Source organism: Aythya ferina (genome assembly GCF_964211825.1).
Source record: "Aythya ferina genome assembly, chromosome: 3".
Lineage (NCBI taxonomy): Eukaryota > Metazoa > Chordata > Aves > Anseriformes > Anatidae > Aythya > Aythya ferina.
Window position 1 is genome coordinate 94926755 of NC_140298.1, and position 17243 is coordinate 94943997.

General features: G+C 40.7%; 1 protein-coding gene across 1 annotated transcript; it reads left to right on the forward strand.

Annotated features, from left to right (window-relative positions):
• Positions 1-644: 644 nt before the first annotated feature.
• KLHL31 (kelch like family member 31) lies at positions 645-14673 on the forward strand. The gene is made up of 3 exons (XM_084512369.1): positions 645-805; positions 3128-4331; positions 6212-14673. The coding sequence occupies exons 2-3, from the start codon at positions 3160-3162 to the stop codon at positions 6942-6944; spliced, it is 1905 nt and encodes a 634-aa protein (XP_084368495.1). The 5' UTR covers positions 645-805; positions 3128-3159; the 3' UTR covers positions 6945-14673.
• The last annotated feature ends 2570 nt before the right edge of the window (positions 14674-17243 follow it).

The window sequence follows — 17243 nt, forward strand, 5'->3', positions numbered from 1 at the left end:
GTAAAACACCCCGGTGTATTTTCTAACCCATAAGTCGGGATACCTTCTTGAGAGACAGATCAGAGCTCAGATCTCTGTGCAAATGTATCAGGGGTTGTGAGCCAGTATCCCTGAAAGCCGAGACAAGCCTATATGGAAGCAGTGAGCTAACGCCAAGAAATAGGACATGACTGTGAATCCCTGTCTGTCAATTTCCTTCCCTCTGCCCAGGGGTAAGCACCTCAGTCCAAATAAAAGTGGAACTGAAATGCCAGCTTCTCCGTGGTGTTACCTGCTGGTTGTTTTAGACGTGTCCCCCAGAGCATACTGGATTTCGCACATCCCACCCTTAGATTTCACCCCCAGCATCGCTCAGGGAGCCCAGGCACTCAAAGATGGGGCATCTGATGGTCCACCCTACGCTTACTCAGCACAATCATTGCCTGCTGTGGGTCCACCATTTTCATCTGCTTCCTTTTCTGCCTCATACCGGAACATTTCGAGTACCCAGGTTTGCTCCCCTAGTTTCTGAAGGCCAGGCAGGCCAGGGAAACTTAACTCCTGTGGCTGGGCAGAGGCAGAGAGCAAGGCACTGAGAGGAGGGGTCATTTTAAAGAGCACCGAGCGCAGGCTCCGGTCTCTTTTGCTCACGGTGACAGCAAAGGGTCACACTAGAAACCACAAGCTGGGACATACCAAGTGGCCTCCGATCTTTCTCTCTTCTTTTTACCATTTTTCGTCTCTTTGTCTTCTCATTTTTCTTAGGAAGAGGCATTTTCACTGACAGCTTCTTGGACAGCTCTGGGACAACATTTTTCTGAGGAGGGTAAGGGGTTTTTAACGCCTCACTTTGCTAGTGTTTAGAAGATAGCATATTAAAGGGGGGAAGGTTGTGTGTTTGAATGCATTGGTTTGGGACCCTCAATCTCCTTTGGAATAAGTTGTGGTAAAGCAAAAGGAAATTAGGGGAAGGCAAACAGCTATAGGAAACCAGACCATCCAGGGATTTCAAAGCTCAGTAGCTTGGATTTGTTACAGGACTGCTTGATTTGTTTCACTGGTTTTGCATTTCCTGTCACTTATGCACTTATACACTAAACTAGCTAGTGCAGTTTCTGCTGACAGAAAAGTAGTGCTCAGGAAAAAACTTGGGAAAGTGGACATTTTTTAACAGAGAGCTTCAAATGACACATATTTAAATGTGCTCCACAATGATTTAGTGAGGCAATAAACATTAAGTGGTGCATGCATTAAAATTTTTAAGTTACGGGTCTCTAAAAATACATAAAACCACAATATGACTGCCAAACAAATATGCCCTTGCCAGCTATGAAGTTGTGGCTATTAATTTGAAAAGCTATAACTATGTGTCTGACATACAAAGACATCCAAAAGTTCTGCTTTGCTTTTATTCTGTGTCAGGAATCATACAGTGCAGGGGAGATAACACAATTTTATTGCAAAAAGTTGCGTTAAACAACGAAGTAGACTGAAGCGCCAGATGCACCTCTGACTGAACCTGTCTTAAAATGGCAAGCTGCTAGGAGGTTGCTATTCTCGGAGGTGACTCTGATAGCTCTCAACAGATGCAGCTCTGGGAATGCAGCCGGAGCGGGGGGAGGCGGGGAGCAGCTGACCCCTGTGCTGGCACCCAGACATTCGGGGCCCGCAGCTCACGTCAGCTTGCGCTGACACTGACACTTCCAGCACACATGGCCTTCTCCCTCTGCTGCTCTGCACGCAGTCATCACCCGGCAAAAGAAGAAAAAAAATCCTGGTACTCACAGGCAGCAACCATTCCTTTCTATAATTAAATTACCGTTTTGTTACGGGCTGCGGGCTTAAGGGAAAATTGATGTGCTGAGATTTCAGATTGAAGTGTGACTGCATTGAAATATGACTTTTTGAAAATTGATCTGAAGTAGTCCAGATTGTTTTATCATAAAGTAGCAATTCTTCATCTTCTGTCTTTCCTGAGCACAAGGATCACAAAGAATTTTAGCTTGTGTAAATTCTTTAAAAATCAATGAATATATCAAAGAGAAATGCTATATTTGAATATGTTGCTTGCTGATCTCAGCAATTCTGTTTTAACTCTGTTCTTGAAGATCAGCACTTTCCTTCACTGTGTGTTTGCATACACACATTTTTTGAAATAGGCCCTTTGAGAATTACTTAAGAGCCATCTCACGTTGTGTTTGACAAAAACCTGGGTCTTCATTTCAGCAAGAGCTGAACTTGCCTAGAGTTGATAAGTGTGGTTCAAATCCCTATCTCTAAGATAACTGTATGTCAACAATTATTTCCTTCACACATGAAGAACGCATTTAAGGTAATACATTCTACTACAGTTTTCATGACATTTTTTCAGATAAAAGTTAGACATCATCTCTTCTCCCTAAATATCCCCAAAATCCTAAAAGGAAGGTTAAGTTTAAATAGTTTCAGATTACTGACATTGAAAAGCAAGCAAAGGGTCTATGAGTAGAAGGTATTTGCAAATCTGTCACGGGAAACAGAATATCATTAGTCTCATAAATCTAAAGTTTAAAGTCTAAAAAACTGAAGGAATTTGGAGCAGATCCTAAATCTAAAATCGAGATAACTATACCCAAAATTCACTTTCTCCTTTATGTTTTATGTTACTCTTTCTTTAAGAATTTTCCCCATTCTTCATATTTCTTGGTCAAACTCTGAATTCACTTACCTGTAAATCTGTATTAGCCCTAGAACAAAGCTGGAGCATACCTTTCCTATGCTTCAGATCTAGAGCCTGGCTGACTTAAATATATATTTCCAAAATTTTACACTCTGGCAAACTTGTTTAAGGTTTAGGAAGAGAATTTAATTCTTTGAATGTGATGACAATATGGAAATATTACTTTTATGATCTTGTTATTAAAAAAATGAATTTTGGAATTACTTGTATTCTTCATAATTTGAGTATCCATTGTTATGAATAAGCAGCCACATTACAATTTAGGACCGTAAAATAGCTTTTATAGAGGTAGATTATCCCACGAGTTTTATTTTCGTGGCATTTATATGTATTGACAAAGGTTAGCTTTGTTGCATAACCACTCAGATATTATATTTCACAACTGCAGTGTAGCTCTAAACTTTTTCATTTTATTCATTTTATTTTTAGCAAGCTCGTGGCTGTAATATTTCATTGCAGTCATGGCACCTAAGAAGAAGAATGTGAAGAAGAACAAAGCAGATATCAATGAAACAACTATCATTGTGGAAGACGGTCCCCTCAGCAAACTAAATGGCTTGAATGGACTCTTAGAAGGAGGCAATGGTTTAAGCTGCATCTCATCTGAAGTTTCTGACTCATCATATAGCCCAAATCTCTTGGAAGGTCTAAGCAGAATGAGACAAGAAAATTTTCTCTGTGATTTGACTATCGGTACCAAAACCAAATCCTTCAGTGTTCATAAGGTGGTGATGGCTTCAATCAGTGACTACTTTCACAACATCTTGAAGAAAGATCCATCCACCCAAAGAGTAGACCTCAATGATGTGTCCCCATTGGGTCTAGCTACTGTTATCACCTATGCTTACACTGGAAAACTTACGCTCTCGCTTTATACAATAGGTAGTATTATTTCCACAGCAATTTATCTTCAGATTCACTCCCTTGTAAAGATGTGCTGTGATTTCCTAATCCAAGAAATCAGTGTTGAGAATTGTATGTACATTGCCAATATTGCAGAAACATACGGACTAAAAACGACCAAGGAGGCGGCACACAAATTTATTAGAGACAACTTCATTGAATTTTCAGAAACGGATCAGTTCTTAAAACTTACTTTTGATCAGATTAATGAACTTCTTGCAGATGATGACTTACAGCTTCCTTCTGAAATTGTTGCATTCCAGATTGCAATAAAATGGCTGGAATTTGACCAAAAAAGAGTAAAGTTTGCTGCTGATCTCTTAGGCAACATCCGTTTTGGTACCATCTCGGCTCAAGACCTTGTCAACTATGTTCAAACTGTTCCGAGAATGATGCAAGATGCCGACTGCCATAAGCTCCTGGTGGATGCCATGAATTATCATTTGCTTCCGTATCATCAGAATACACTGCAGTCCAGAAGAACAAGGATTCGTGGAGGTTTCAGAGTGCTAGTTACTGTTGGGGGACGCCCTGCTCTAACAGAGAAGTCTCTTAGCAGAGACATCTTATACAGAGATCCTGAAAAGGGATGGAAGAAGCTTAGTGAGATGCCTGCTAAAAGTTTTAACCAGTGCGTGACGGTGATGGATGGATTTCTCTATGTGGCTGGTGGGGAAGACCAGAACGATGCCAGGAACCAAGCCAAGCATGCAGTCAGCAATTTCTGCAGGTAACTATTTATTTAAAAATGTTTATTTATTTATTTATTCCATACAGTGCAGGGAGAAGACTGAGCTGGGTTGTGATGTGCGATGTGATCAGATCAGGTACCTATAAGGAGGACAGGGTGGAGGAGGTACGGACGCTATTCCGTACTGAAGTTTGAATGAACAGAAAAATGCAACCGAAATATGTAAGAACTTCACCATGGTTACCCATGCACAATGGGAAGTGGCCAGACTGAGAAAACTTATTCCAAGTGGAGGAAATAAATAGGAGAATAAACAGGAGTTCTAGGAGTTTCTAAGGTAACATTTAAATGCATGAAATCAGGCAAGATTTTTTAAATTTCAGGAGCTGATGATGCCTCACAGAAAGTTCTAAAAAATTCTCTGAGTTATTATAATCTTGCCTTTCTGTGCACCATTCACTATATTTTTAACAGCTCTTGTACTGCATTTCATATCCTTTGGCTTTTTTATTTATGACGAGTTTAGAAACTACATCATAGCCTCTTGAAGGCTACATTTCTATCCTCCAAGGTACTCCAAACAATACCTTGCTTACGAATCTTATCAGTCATCATCTAAGAACCGTACTGGTGATAGCAAGGGCAAAAGAGTCCATAGCCTAACATGCAGCAGTCAGATGAATGGTGCTAGTTATTGATTAGTTCAGGCTAAAAGCTGATGGCACACTGTTGCTTGAAGCAAAGGCTGGAGGTGAGAAAACTCATCGTTTATCTAGTAACAGGCCATGTAACAGACTGTGGACAAGCAATGCCAATATGCAGCCTACCAGTGATTGTTTTTCTGCTCCTGGAAAAGAACATTAAGATAACTTCTCCCAGAGAGGTCCACTAACACACAAAGATAATGAATAAGGAAAATTCTATAGGTCATTTCTGTCTTGTAATCTACTTTGTCAGAAAAATACATCACGTAAAGGAGATGATACTGTTGCTCTCCCAATCTTCTGCCTCGAAGCTGTGCCTCACATTCTCCAGCAAGTTGTGTGCTTGCTGCACACCCAGGTTGTGTGGAGGAGGTGGGGGAATCCTTGTGCTCCACTTGGTGTTCTGCTCCCTCTTCTGCCGTTATCCTTGGCCATGTCAATTCACATCAATTGTCTGTGAACTTGCTTTCAGAGCTACTGATAACAATGCCATATAACAGCTAGCAATTACACTTCACTTTCTCATAGTCTCTTTCTTGTGTGATTCTCTGGTCCCCTCAGCATGCAAAGGGAAAAAATGTATGGGTTTACTAATGCACCTCACCCAACTCCTTGTCCAAAGGAGTTGTTATGTTCTATTTGCTACTCCTAAATTGCTTGTTGAAATGTCAAGGACAGAGAATATTATTTCACATAGGTTCAGAAACAAAGATATCCTCTCCACATAAATCTTACTTGGTAGGAGTGGCAGGGAAAGATCACTTACTCTTTAGAAAGTACTAAAAATGTGCAAGTATAAATCACCACTTTAATCACTTTTTAAGGCTGTCTGAGTAAATTTTGTCATCTTTGCTGTAGACATAAATTGCAAACATTTTAAAATTTCTATTGTATGTTAAAATTATTGCTTTCCAATATTCTTATAAGGTTATTGTACAAACTCAAATTACAGAAAGGAGACAGAATTACTTTATTGAAATAGTACTGGATGTGAATAGTACAAACACAGTTTTCTCCAATAAAGAACTAAATTTATTTTTAAATTTATCAGGAGTGCCAGTGTCATTCCGCTGACTTATGCAAGGCTGAAGAAATAGCTGAACACAACAGTGATTTAGCAATCCTCCGCTGCTGTAGTAGTGGGACAGAATTAGGAGTGTAGAACTTACCATAGCTGCACGTGAGATGGTTACCCTCTGTTTTTAACGCTTTCAGATACGATCCCCGTTTCAACACCTGGATTCACCTGGCAAGCATGAACCAGAAGCGTACCCACTTCAGCCTGAACGTGTTCAATGGCCTCCTTTTTGCAGTGGGTGGTCGCAACTCAGAGGGCTGCCTCTCCTCGGTTGAGTGCTACGTGCCTGCCACTAACCAGTGGCAGATGAAGGCACCCCTGGAGGTGCCCCGCTGCTGCCACGCCAGCGCTGTGGTGGATGGTAGGATCCTGGTCACAGGAGGTTACATTAACAGCGCCTACTCCCGTTCAGTGTGCATGTATGACCCCAGCAACGATAGCTGGCAGGATAAGTCCAGCCTTAGCACCCCACGAGGGTGGCACTGCACCGTGTCCTTGCTGGAGAGGGTCTATGTCATGGGTGGGTCGCAGCTGGGCGGGCGAGGGGAAAGGGTGGATGTCCTCCCCGTGGAGTGTTACAGCCCTTACACGGGGCAGTGGAGTTACGTGGCGCCCCTTCAAACCGGAGTGAGCACGGCCGGCGCCTCCATGCTGAACGGGAAGATTTACCTGGTGGGGGGCTGGAATGAGATAGAGAAAAAATATAAGAAGTGCATTCAGTGCTATAACCCGGATCTCAATGAGTGGACAGAGGAAGACGAGCTGCCTGAGGCCACTGTGGGAGTATCCTGTTGTACTATATCCATGCCCAACACCAAGACAAGGGAGTCCAGGGCGAGCTCAGTCTCTTCTGTACCAGTCAGTATCTAAACCCTGGTCAGACCAGCAACCGGTAAAAATGTTTACCAGCACAGCAGTTTAATTAACCCTTTAAGTAGAATTTTTGTGCTTATGTGGAAAAAAAATAATAATAATAATAATTGGCTTTGCAACAATTTTAACAGTGCAAATTGGCCATTTTTCCTGATCTTTAAGACAGGTGGCATGAAACAACATACTAAGGATAAGATGAATTTTCTTAGCAGGAAAAGAGTTAAGCCATAACAGTAGAGAGAATTTTATTCTGTTCCTGACTTTGCCACTGACTCACTGTGTTATCTGTGGCAAATAATTTATTTGTGACTTGGTTTCCTTACCTGTAAAATAGAGATAAATTTGCTTCAGAAGATTGTTGTGAGGCTTTTTTAATACTGAGTTTTAAACGCTTTCAGAACTCAAAATGAAAGCCAAACATTGGTAGTAATAAATCTCAATATACATTGGAAATGTGCCATGTCATTATAAAATTTATCAGTTTTGTTCTTTCCTAAGCATTTTATTTTTCAAGAAACAAACCAAAAAAAAAAAAGAAAAAAAAAAAAAGAAAGAAAAAAAAATTGCATATAGGATATACATGCTTTCCTTTTGGGGCAGTGATATTCACAGATTTTTTTTCACAATGTTTTCTCCTTCAGAAGCTAGAAAGAGATCCCTATCTTCTGCCATGAGACCTTTTAATCCTCCTCTCTAATGCTGTAGCATGGCTTTTTCAAGACCTGAATCCACAAAATACTTCAGCTCCTGCAAGCCTTATGGGCAAGTCCCAAGGTCTGCCTTGGGTGCCAAAGACCTCTTCTGACCCCCATGTGTACACCAGGGAGCAGACCGCCACCCTGTCCTCTTCTCTTGCCAGGAAGGCTCTCCTGTTACTCCCAGAGGAAGGTGTGAAGGCCACACAGTTTGTCTCCTGTTCCTTCTCTACCCATCTGTGTAGGAATGTACCTCGGGGTTATCTTCTCTTCTGAGAAGCCAGAAGCCAGGAGGTACCACAAGAGGGGCAAAATCTAGAAGCTGGGTTCATGCCCAGAGGCACCGAGGCTCACGGGTTTCTGAGGGTGGAGAAGATGCATAGAGCATCTCTCCTACTCTGTAGTATTCTGAAAAATTCCCAGTGCAGTGAGGAACAGTCTGAATAAAGACTGCAGGATCTGCCTTTAAGCATAGGGTATGTATACGGAGAACAGTGAATAATGGAAAAGTGGATGAAATCAAAGAGGCTTTCCTTAGAAGTGACAAAGAGGTACCTTAACACCTTTCTTACCAGGTGTAGACACACCATCACCCAAACTAACCTTTTTCTAAACATACTGTTAGGTACCTCCTTTTGAAGCCTCATTTGTATTTTGAGCTCTTACTCAGGTTTTTCCAAAGGCTAGACTAATGCTGTGCTTGTTGAATCCTGTGGAGTTTTCCTGGTGAGTGAAGTCTCTGATCAACTCAGATGATTTTCCAAGAACATTTTTTTCCTAATCTCAGCATGCAGTGGAGGAGTGAAGTATGAAACCTAATCCTATTCACTTAAGCAAAGGGACGTACAGCCCATAATGTCCCCTTAGTACTTGATACTGAGGGAGTGCTGTCAGTACAAAATGTCCACATCCTTCTGTTTGAGAAGGAAAGAGGCAATACAAGGAATTAAGATGGTTTAATATAACCAAAACAGTAGAAGTTCACTCATTTCAACCAATTCATAGAGGCCTCTCATGCAGTTTCCTTGGATTATAACTGACACCTCCAGGTCCCAGTGCCAATGGGAAGGCATACTCTGCAGTGTTTACAAGACAGCCAAACTTTCATGTCATTTGCAAAAGAGAAATGCTATAAATTTGTCTGTATGTGCAGACTTCTGTTGAGACAAACATTTACAAGAGTTGTTACAGCTACATACTGAGCATCAGCAAGGAGCATGACACAGTATTAGAGATGATGTGATTCACCTGTCCTTCGGGATTGCACTGCATGGTACTCAGTCCTATTCCAGTTCTGACTTAGAATTCATGTCTGCATCCTGACTACACAAATTTAAATCCCAAATTCTATTTCTGAGTACTGCATGCTATTAGATCATACTGCATTGCGATGACTTGTAGTCAGAGTAGCAGTCATATTGTTTTGATTAATTTAATTTGCATATAGTTATCCTTTGTATTGTCTAATCCAAATAATAGTAATTCAAATCTACAGTCACAGAACAAAACATGGAATTGTATAACAATGTACGATCAATGTGATTTAAATACAGAAATGCTGTTCCTGCCCACTCCAGTCAAAAGCACTCATAGGATAGCAGGGGTTGGAAGGGACCTCTGCAGTTCACCTGGTCCAACCTTTCCCAAAGTCATGACCACATGTTCTATGTGGAAATACATAAGGTGCTCTTTAAAATATCCATCTGCTCCAATAATTTTTGTAATATTGTAATACTATTAGATGTAGTTGCTTATCTACCCAGGTCAATAAAGACACACATACACAAATTCATTTATATCTGTTTAAATACACTAGTTATGGTGTATAGTCATACTACTAGCTATACACTAGTGGTTCTAAGATACCCATTAAGATGGCATTTAGGAATTCAATAAACAGTCATTCTGGCCTCAGAAAAATATAGGATAAGATTGTGTCATATGCAAGTGCCACTTTTTTTCCTTTAGGATTTCAGTTCCAAAATGGTATGAGTAGTCAGGTGTTGCTGCACACTTTCCTCTTCTATGAACCAATGCTTCCTCTACATCAACACTGATCTTCTGTTTTTGGATAGAAAGTTATTTGTGGATGATGGGCTAAGTGCAATGAAACTATTCTCTTAACTACTTAAAGGGTTAAAAACTTTGGGGGCCAAATCCTTTTCATCTTACTCAAAAAAAAAGTTCCACTGACTTCACTGGGACTGTTGAATAAGATGTATAGGATTTCAGACTCTTGGCCAAATTCCGGCAGAACAATACATAGAGCTGCCTGCCAAAACTGTCATACCCAGAAGGAAGACTAATCTCAGCCCTCACTGCCCTTGGCCACGACAAATCCGTAAGGAGGTGTCCTAGGACAGGAGTCAAGCACCACTGGCCACGTGTTGCTTCCATTGCACAAACTAGGTAACACACCATAGGCCAAAAATCTTAGGTAGGTTAAGAAAAGGTATTGTTAGCAGTATAGCACTTCAGTGTGTTATTTTCATTATTTTCTCTAAACATCTGTTTAGGCTTCAACTGCACATTGAGCCAGGATTTGGCCTTTAATATATGGCAATATCAGCTGAACTTAATGTTACTATGATCATACCAATGTATTGAGCTAAGTGTGACATTTTTATGTACAATCTCATTTTGTTAGAACTGTAAAAAGTGGTTTGTATGTTATATGTTATGGGACAGTGCTCTTCCATTGTCCAGTACCATTTTTTCAGTCTCCAAATGTTTAATAAGAACTATTCATTGGAACTTAAAATATTGTATATGCTGAAAAGAAATTTTAAAATGCAATTTAGGAAGTACTGGACATGGTAATATTAAGTAAAGCAGAATTTCCAACTGTATGAGACACAGGTTGCTAAAGCACTATATGGATCTTCTTTAATGCTATATGTATAGAAAAGGAAAAAAAAAAAAAGAAAAAAAAGAAAAAAAATCTTCAAAATTATGCCTATGCCTATGCATTTTTTTGGTCTACAACATCTGTGTTTCCAAGGAATTCAAATCTGAAAATGATCTTTTTTCAGCCTGTGAATGAAACAGTTTGATAATGTTTTACTTTCTTGTTTAATTGTGCTTGTATTGGTGCATGGGAGAGTGTGTTATAAGGTTGTGTGTGATGGGGTTGCAAAGTTATGCTGAAAGGAATATTTTGTGCATAGTTCTTAATCAAGATGAGACCACAGTTGTTTAATCTCTTCCTGTAGTTAAGCTGTAAGATCATCTATGTATGAGTGAAGAGTTCAGTAAGATAAAGTGCCAACATCCAGCTGATCAAAGACGGAAGTGGACAAAATTAGCATCAACCAAAGCTACAAAGTGTTAAAAAGTGTTCTGTGCTGAGATTTTTAAAAAGCAGTTCTTGCAGGGAAAAGTATGTAATGAATGAAATGACTGAGTAAAACTATGTTACCCTGAAACCTAGATTCATTGAGCCTACAGTTTTAACTCTCAAAACTCATGCTGGGTTTAGAGGGAGTATTTCCCTACTGACGGCTAGGTTTGGTTGCAAACCCAACAGTCATACATGTAATCGTATGAGCATGCAAACCATCTTGAATTCAGTGGGGCTTCTCTTACATACAGTTATTCTTATGCACTTATATTTGCAAAGTAAAAAACAAGAACTACATCCATGGGGAGACAAGCATCAATACATGAGGAAGGCCAGCATGGAGGTATTAGACTGATACTCAATATTACCATTCAGCTACCTACTTATCATGCTATACCTGAAATTTTTAGGGACTAGATTTCCCCATAAGGATTGTTTAATTGGGGTTAACTGCTCAGTAGAATTCTGTGTAGGCTCCAGGGACTTCATTATTTTTTGGGCCCACCCAAGCTGGGAGATCTTTTTTTAAGTTCTGAATCTGCCTTCTTGGAGAATTCAATAGTTCCCCTACAGTCTCCTGGCCTTTTTGTAATGAATCTTCTCATCCTTTTGTCAAAGACCTACTTTGTATAAGTAAACAAAAACACTTTAATGAATAGATTTGTATCTCTGACTCCTCCATGCAGGAGGAGTATCTCTTGTCATAGAATCATAAAATGGCCCAGGTTGGAAGGGACCTTAAAGACCATCTAACTCCAATCCCCCTTCTTTAGGCAAGGACACCACCCACTAGATCGAGTAGGCCAAGGCCGCATCCAACCCAGCCTTGAACACCTCCAGGGATGAGGCATCCACAACTTCTCTGGGCAACCTGTTCCTGTGCCTCACGACCCTTATAGTGAAGAAGTTCCTCCTAATGTGTAGTCTAAATCTATCCTCTTTTAGTTTAAGACCACCCCTCCTTGTCCTATCATTATCTACCTGAGCAAAGAGTCCTTCTCCATTCTTTTTATAAGACCCCTTTAATTATATTGAAAGGCCACAATGAGGCCTTATCCTTTACATTTTCTCTTCTCTTGTCCATAACTGAGTGACTCTTTCACAGTCTACCAAAGCAGATATTTGTAGTGCATGGAGCTGTAGAGCTCATAAAAGCTCATCTGTGAATCTAATGCAAAAAATCTCTTTGCTGTTAGCCACAGTAAAGAAAAGGTCACATTCTGAAATGCCCGTTGGGAAAAAGGGGTGAACAGTGAGTCGCTGGATCTCATCTGAAAGAGTGGCACTGCTCAGAGCTCTGTTCCCAGCAGTTCCCTAAAAAATAAAACACGTGCAATTCAATATAGCTTGAGTGAGAGCTTTACCAAGAAAAAGACTGGTATGAGCTCATTGTGTCAATGGAAATGAAATTTTCAATAACTATACAGGCAGTTGGTAAACCTACGAGGAAGACATAGTTGATATCTGTTGGTAAGAATGGGAACACACACATTTAGATACACTGGATGTTACACTAGGTGCTGCCTTGGCAGTTTTGTTGTCAACAATAAAAGTTAAAAATACAACTTATTTGTGTAAAGCATTTCCCTGGCTTCTGACTGTTCGACATACTGCTTATACAAATAGGTTTTCTAATCACACACCTTAAGGATGGACTGTGATAACACAAGGGAACATATTTCAACAGGAAAATCTATACATGTCATGTGAGAATGTTACTACTTAAAAATTAAAATATGTGGTGCGGCAGTTGTTGTTAAGAGGAATAAACCAGCATGTCAGTATTTTTCATTGTATGCTTTAAATAAAACTGTTGACATGTAGAGCAAAAAAATTATTTTTTGTTGTCACGTCAGTTTGAAACTCTGAGACTCTTTCTGCCTGGCTAACTCCTGGTTGCAGTTCAAATCTCCTTTGTTTTCCGAGCCCCGTACTGGTCACTGTTTTCAGAGCAGCTATTTGGCATTTCTGTTAGACCCTGGCTGTCACACCACCGTCACAATGAGCCACACAGGATGACAGTGAAGCCACTTTTATCCTGTCTTTTTCATTTTTTCACAAGGACAACTTTATTTTAACAATGCATTTCACAGTCATTTTTCATCATCAAAATGTCTAAGAAGACATGAAAACAGATGAGATGTCTGATTAGCAATGTAACATGCTTTCATTTTGATTGTCTAAGTCATATTAATTGAAACAAAAAAAAAATAAGTTTCAAGGAAAAAAAAATAGTCACAATTCTGAAAAGCAATTAAGCTGTGCCACTGATTAGAGGTTTTGAAGTGGTAGAGTGTTCCCTGTGTTTTGACCCCAAGAGCTTGCTTCAAAGCATGATTTAGGATGGGATTCTGTGGAGCATCTAAGACACCCAGATGAGGCTGCTGACCATGAACCAGCACCCCTGCACATCTAGAGCAGCAGCTGGGCTCCTTAGGTCGCCTGAAAAGATGCTACCTGACTGCAGGTGTGCTCAGCTGTGCATCAAGCCTGAAGGTCAGGACTCAAGTGTCTGAATGTTTCCCTCCAGAGCTATTTGGCATGTCCCACTAGTCCTTGGTAACTACAGCATTTCAAATGTGCTGAGGCTCTTATGCAAGAAGGTCTGCTAAATTATGCATTATAATTAATATAACTCACTGTAATTACGCTACATAAATCTATCATCAAAATTTGCATTGCTGTTCCCCCCATCCTATCTCAAATCCTAACAAGAAAGCTTTTCAAATGCTAAGTGCAAGCATTACATGTATTTTCTTCAGGGAGAAATCTATTCAAAGTGATGATATCTGAGTTTACCAGTGTAAATAAAGCAGTGAAAACAGTTCTCAGGGAACAAATGTATCCCCAGAGCTTGCAGCTTTTATTTCACCTGGCTAATGGTGTGGAGCAGAAAGCAAAAGGTTCAGGGAACTTGGGCGCAGAACTTCTTCTGCCCAGCAAGCATGAAGTGTTGATGTTTATTGGTAAAGCATTTCCCAGTGATCCTCAGATATTGGCCTTGAATCTTTGATAGTCTCAGATTTGTCTCTTTGTGTGAATAATGTTGCTGGAGAAAAGGACAGTGCTTGGCATAAGGAGATTTCTTTGTATGGAGGCATAAGCTTTAGAAAGAGACCCAGTATAGGATGTGTTATTAATCTATTCAAAATTAAGTTTTACCATTTGTTTGTAAAGAAACATAACCGAGATCACAGCAGCCTGACAGGGATTACGACCTGTTCTTGTGCAGAATGGGAAGAGCAAGGCTGTCCCTTGATCTCTTGCCAGGGCTGGTAGCACACCGGTCCTGACCTCAAGGAGGGAGTGAGGCCAGTGAAGTACTGCTGTGCCCCCGCCACAAAAAAGCCAAAAAATGTGCTGCTGGCATGAATCACCACTAGATGACTCCTTCCTGAAGCCAGAGAGGGGAACAGGAAAGAAATGTTAAATTTCCAACCTGAACCTCTACAGCATTGCAGCTATCCACGATCTGTTGGTAAGAGCAGAGTAAAATGATCATCTGGGGTTTGCCTGTAAAGGGAAAGATAGAAACTAACAGAGCATCACAACAGCTTAGAAGCTGTCTCTGAATTGGCAGGGCCTTTGTCTTCTGGCTGTAATCTTCAAAATAGTTCAAGTAGCTGGGGTAGAAATGATGTTAAGTAGTGTTAAAGTAAAGAATAATAAAAAAAAAAAAAGTAAAGAATAACGTAGATCATTGCCAGGAGCTAAAGTAAAGCAGATCAAAGTCCAGGGATAATTTTGAGGAAGCAAAAAACAGGGTGCCTGTGTCAAGCCATGGATCTCTGTGATAAAAGCTGCTAAAAATAAAAATAATAATAACTGAAAATAAACCATGGTATAAAAGACAAAGATTTTAAGCAAGTCTTGCCAAATGCATTATTTGGCAGCACCACTAAAGTAAAAAGCATGTAGTAAAGTAAACATTAGCTGTATCCTTTATTTCTTATAGCATTTGCCTTGTTACTTGAGAGTCTGAGAAAACTTACTGTTCTGTATTCCAGATATATTTCAGAGCTTATTATGCCATCATTTTCCTTCAATATGAGTGAAACATTCACTTAGAGGAAGCTGGTTTTCCCTAAATGGTCCATAATTTAGCTGCAGGTCTTTCATAGATTTGTGGTGTCTGTTATGCCAACTTAAATCCAGTTTGTAAAGGTGTATAAATTGGTATATTTCTGCTTTCTGTGAAATGAAAGAAAAAAGAATCAGGACATTCTGCATTCCTTACGCAGAATCCCCCTGTGGCAATGTGGGAATAGCCACGAGGATCAGTAGGGCCAGAGTTTTGCTGTTAGTTAGAAACAATCAAAAGGAACAGTCTGCTTTTATCTTCTTGCTGTTTATGTGTGGGATTATTCTGAGCCAAAGTTACTTATCCAAACAAAAAAAAAATACAGAATAAAAGTCTTGCAGCCTGTAACTCACATTCTTATCATTTAAACCAGGCAAAGAACAAATCACTGCTTCTCATCCTGTGTATCCTAATGTTATCTTTTAAATAAAGTGAAAATGATTGTACAGTGAACATCTTTGTTAAGGCAGCACCCCAGAAGAGCCATTCAGCTAGCACAAACACTGCATTGCTTTCCTGAATTAAAGTGAATGCAGCAAAGTTTGTTTTACCCTGGGTTAATGCCAGTTGGGTGCTTAAATTCCTTCCTTTTAGTAGATGGTACACTGCTTACTCTAGCAGACTGCACTGAAACTTCAGTTAAATTCAGTGTCTGACCCTCATGTGTGTCCAGAGAAGTATCAGAAAGCGTGGGCAGGGGACTTGTCCCCTTCCTGCAGGGACTTGTTGCAGCACCCTGTAAGGGACCGGAGCACTGGAGGGCACCAGAAGGAAGGAGCTGGCAGCTCCATGGTGCCACCGCCTCAGGGGAGATGTCTGGGCCACACGGCTGCCTGTGCCCAGAGGTGCTGGGACACGAGCCACGATGCTGCAGTGACCTTAGGGAGAAGCTTGTCCAGCAGACACCTCCGGACAGATAAGGGACAATCCAGGAGGAAAGCCATAAAACACTTCTTTTGGGCAGAGGAGCTGGTGGCAGCAGTGAAGTGGGGAAAATAGAGGAAGAAAGTCAAAGGCCATAGGTACATCATGTAAAAAAAAGAATATTTCAACAGTGTCCTGCCTGCTTCCCCTCATCCCATGTCCATCTCCTGCCTGCAGACGTTTTTGTGTGAGAAGACAGCAACTCAGGAACAGCCCACAGAGTGATGAAATGATCTGAAAAATGCGGGGGGTTATTCAAGGAGGATGAGCAGAAAAATTCTGTTTCAGTACAATCAATACTACACAATAATAAACTACAGAAAAATGCAAGAAGTTTGACGACCATTTCCTGGAGAAAAGTTTTCTCAGCTCCAGCACGAATGCCTGGCCACCACAAGAGAGCATCATCCCCACAGAAAAGAGGACGCTCAGCTTTTGCTGGGGAGGGCGTATGTCTCTTGTATTTTTGGCTCTCAGATTAGGAACTTTGTTCACAAATTCAGATGTGTGGTCCCAACCACCACCTTTCTGAAAGTTTCTCCATCTCCTCTCCCGGAGTTTGTTCCAGTTTGACTAAACAATTAAATATTTATCCCCGTTGCAGAGGGAAGGCAAACAGATTTGTTTTCTGCCTCCCAAACCCGTGCCCTAAACTCTGATCTCTTAGATGCTCCAGGACAACACTTTCAAACACATTTTCTGCTTTCATCCCAGTGCAACATAGATATAGATACTGGAAATTACCAAAGTTTAGGACATGGGAAAAGCAATCCTTTCCCATGCTGCTGGGAGGATGGTGCAGCCAGCAGATTCCTGGCCCAGCTGCTTCTCTGAAGCTCTTACGCTGGTCACAGCATACACTTGAGAGTTCAGGCAGTGAATTATAGCTTGCTATAATAAGAATGCTCTGCTTTCCATTAGATCACACTCACTGGAACAATAGCAAAGGCACTGCGGCAGCCAGCACAGCCGTCAGTGACATTTCAGGGTCTCTTTGCTTCATTGCTGGTGTCAGACAAGTTCTGGCAAAAGGACACCTTGGTCGCATTGTCAGAAGTAACAGACTGGCTCTTCTGAAGGAGAAAGAGAGGCTCCAGGACAGGTGAACAGAAAAACTGTTAAGACTGCCAAAGAATCTTAGAAAAATTGGGGGACTTGGGGAAGATATCATAAATCATGGATTAAAACTCAGTGCAGAACTCTCTCGTGGTGTTATGTGAGTAATAAATAACACCCTAAGCTCTTAGCAGCAGCTT

Coding starts and splice junctions, on each gene's coding strand:
- KLHL31 (XM_084512369.1), top strand. CDS start 3,160: ATGGCACCTAAGAAGAAGAATGTGAAGAAGAACAAAGCAGATATCAAT. Junction 4,332..6,211: donor GCAGTCAGCAATTTCTGCAG/GTAACTATTTAT, acceptor TAACGCTTTCAG/ATACGATCCCCGTTTCAACA.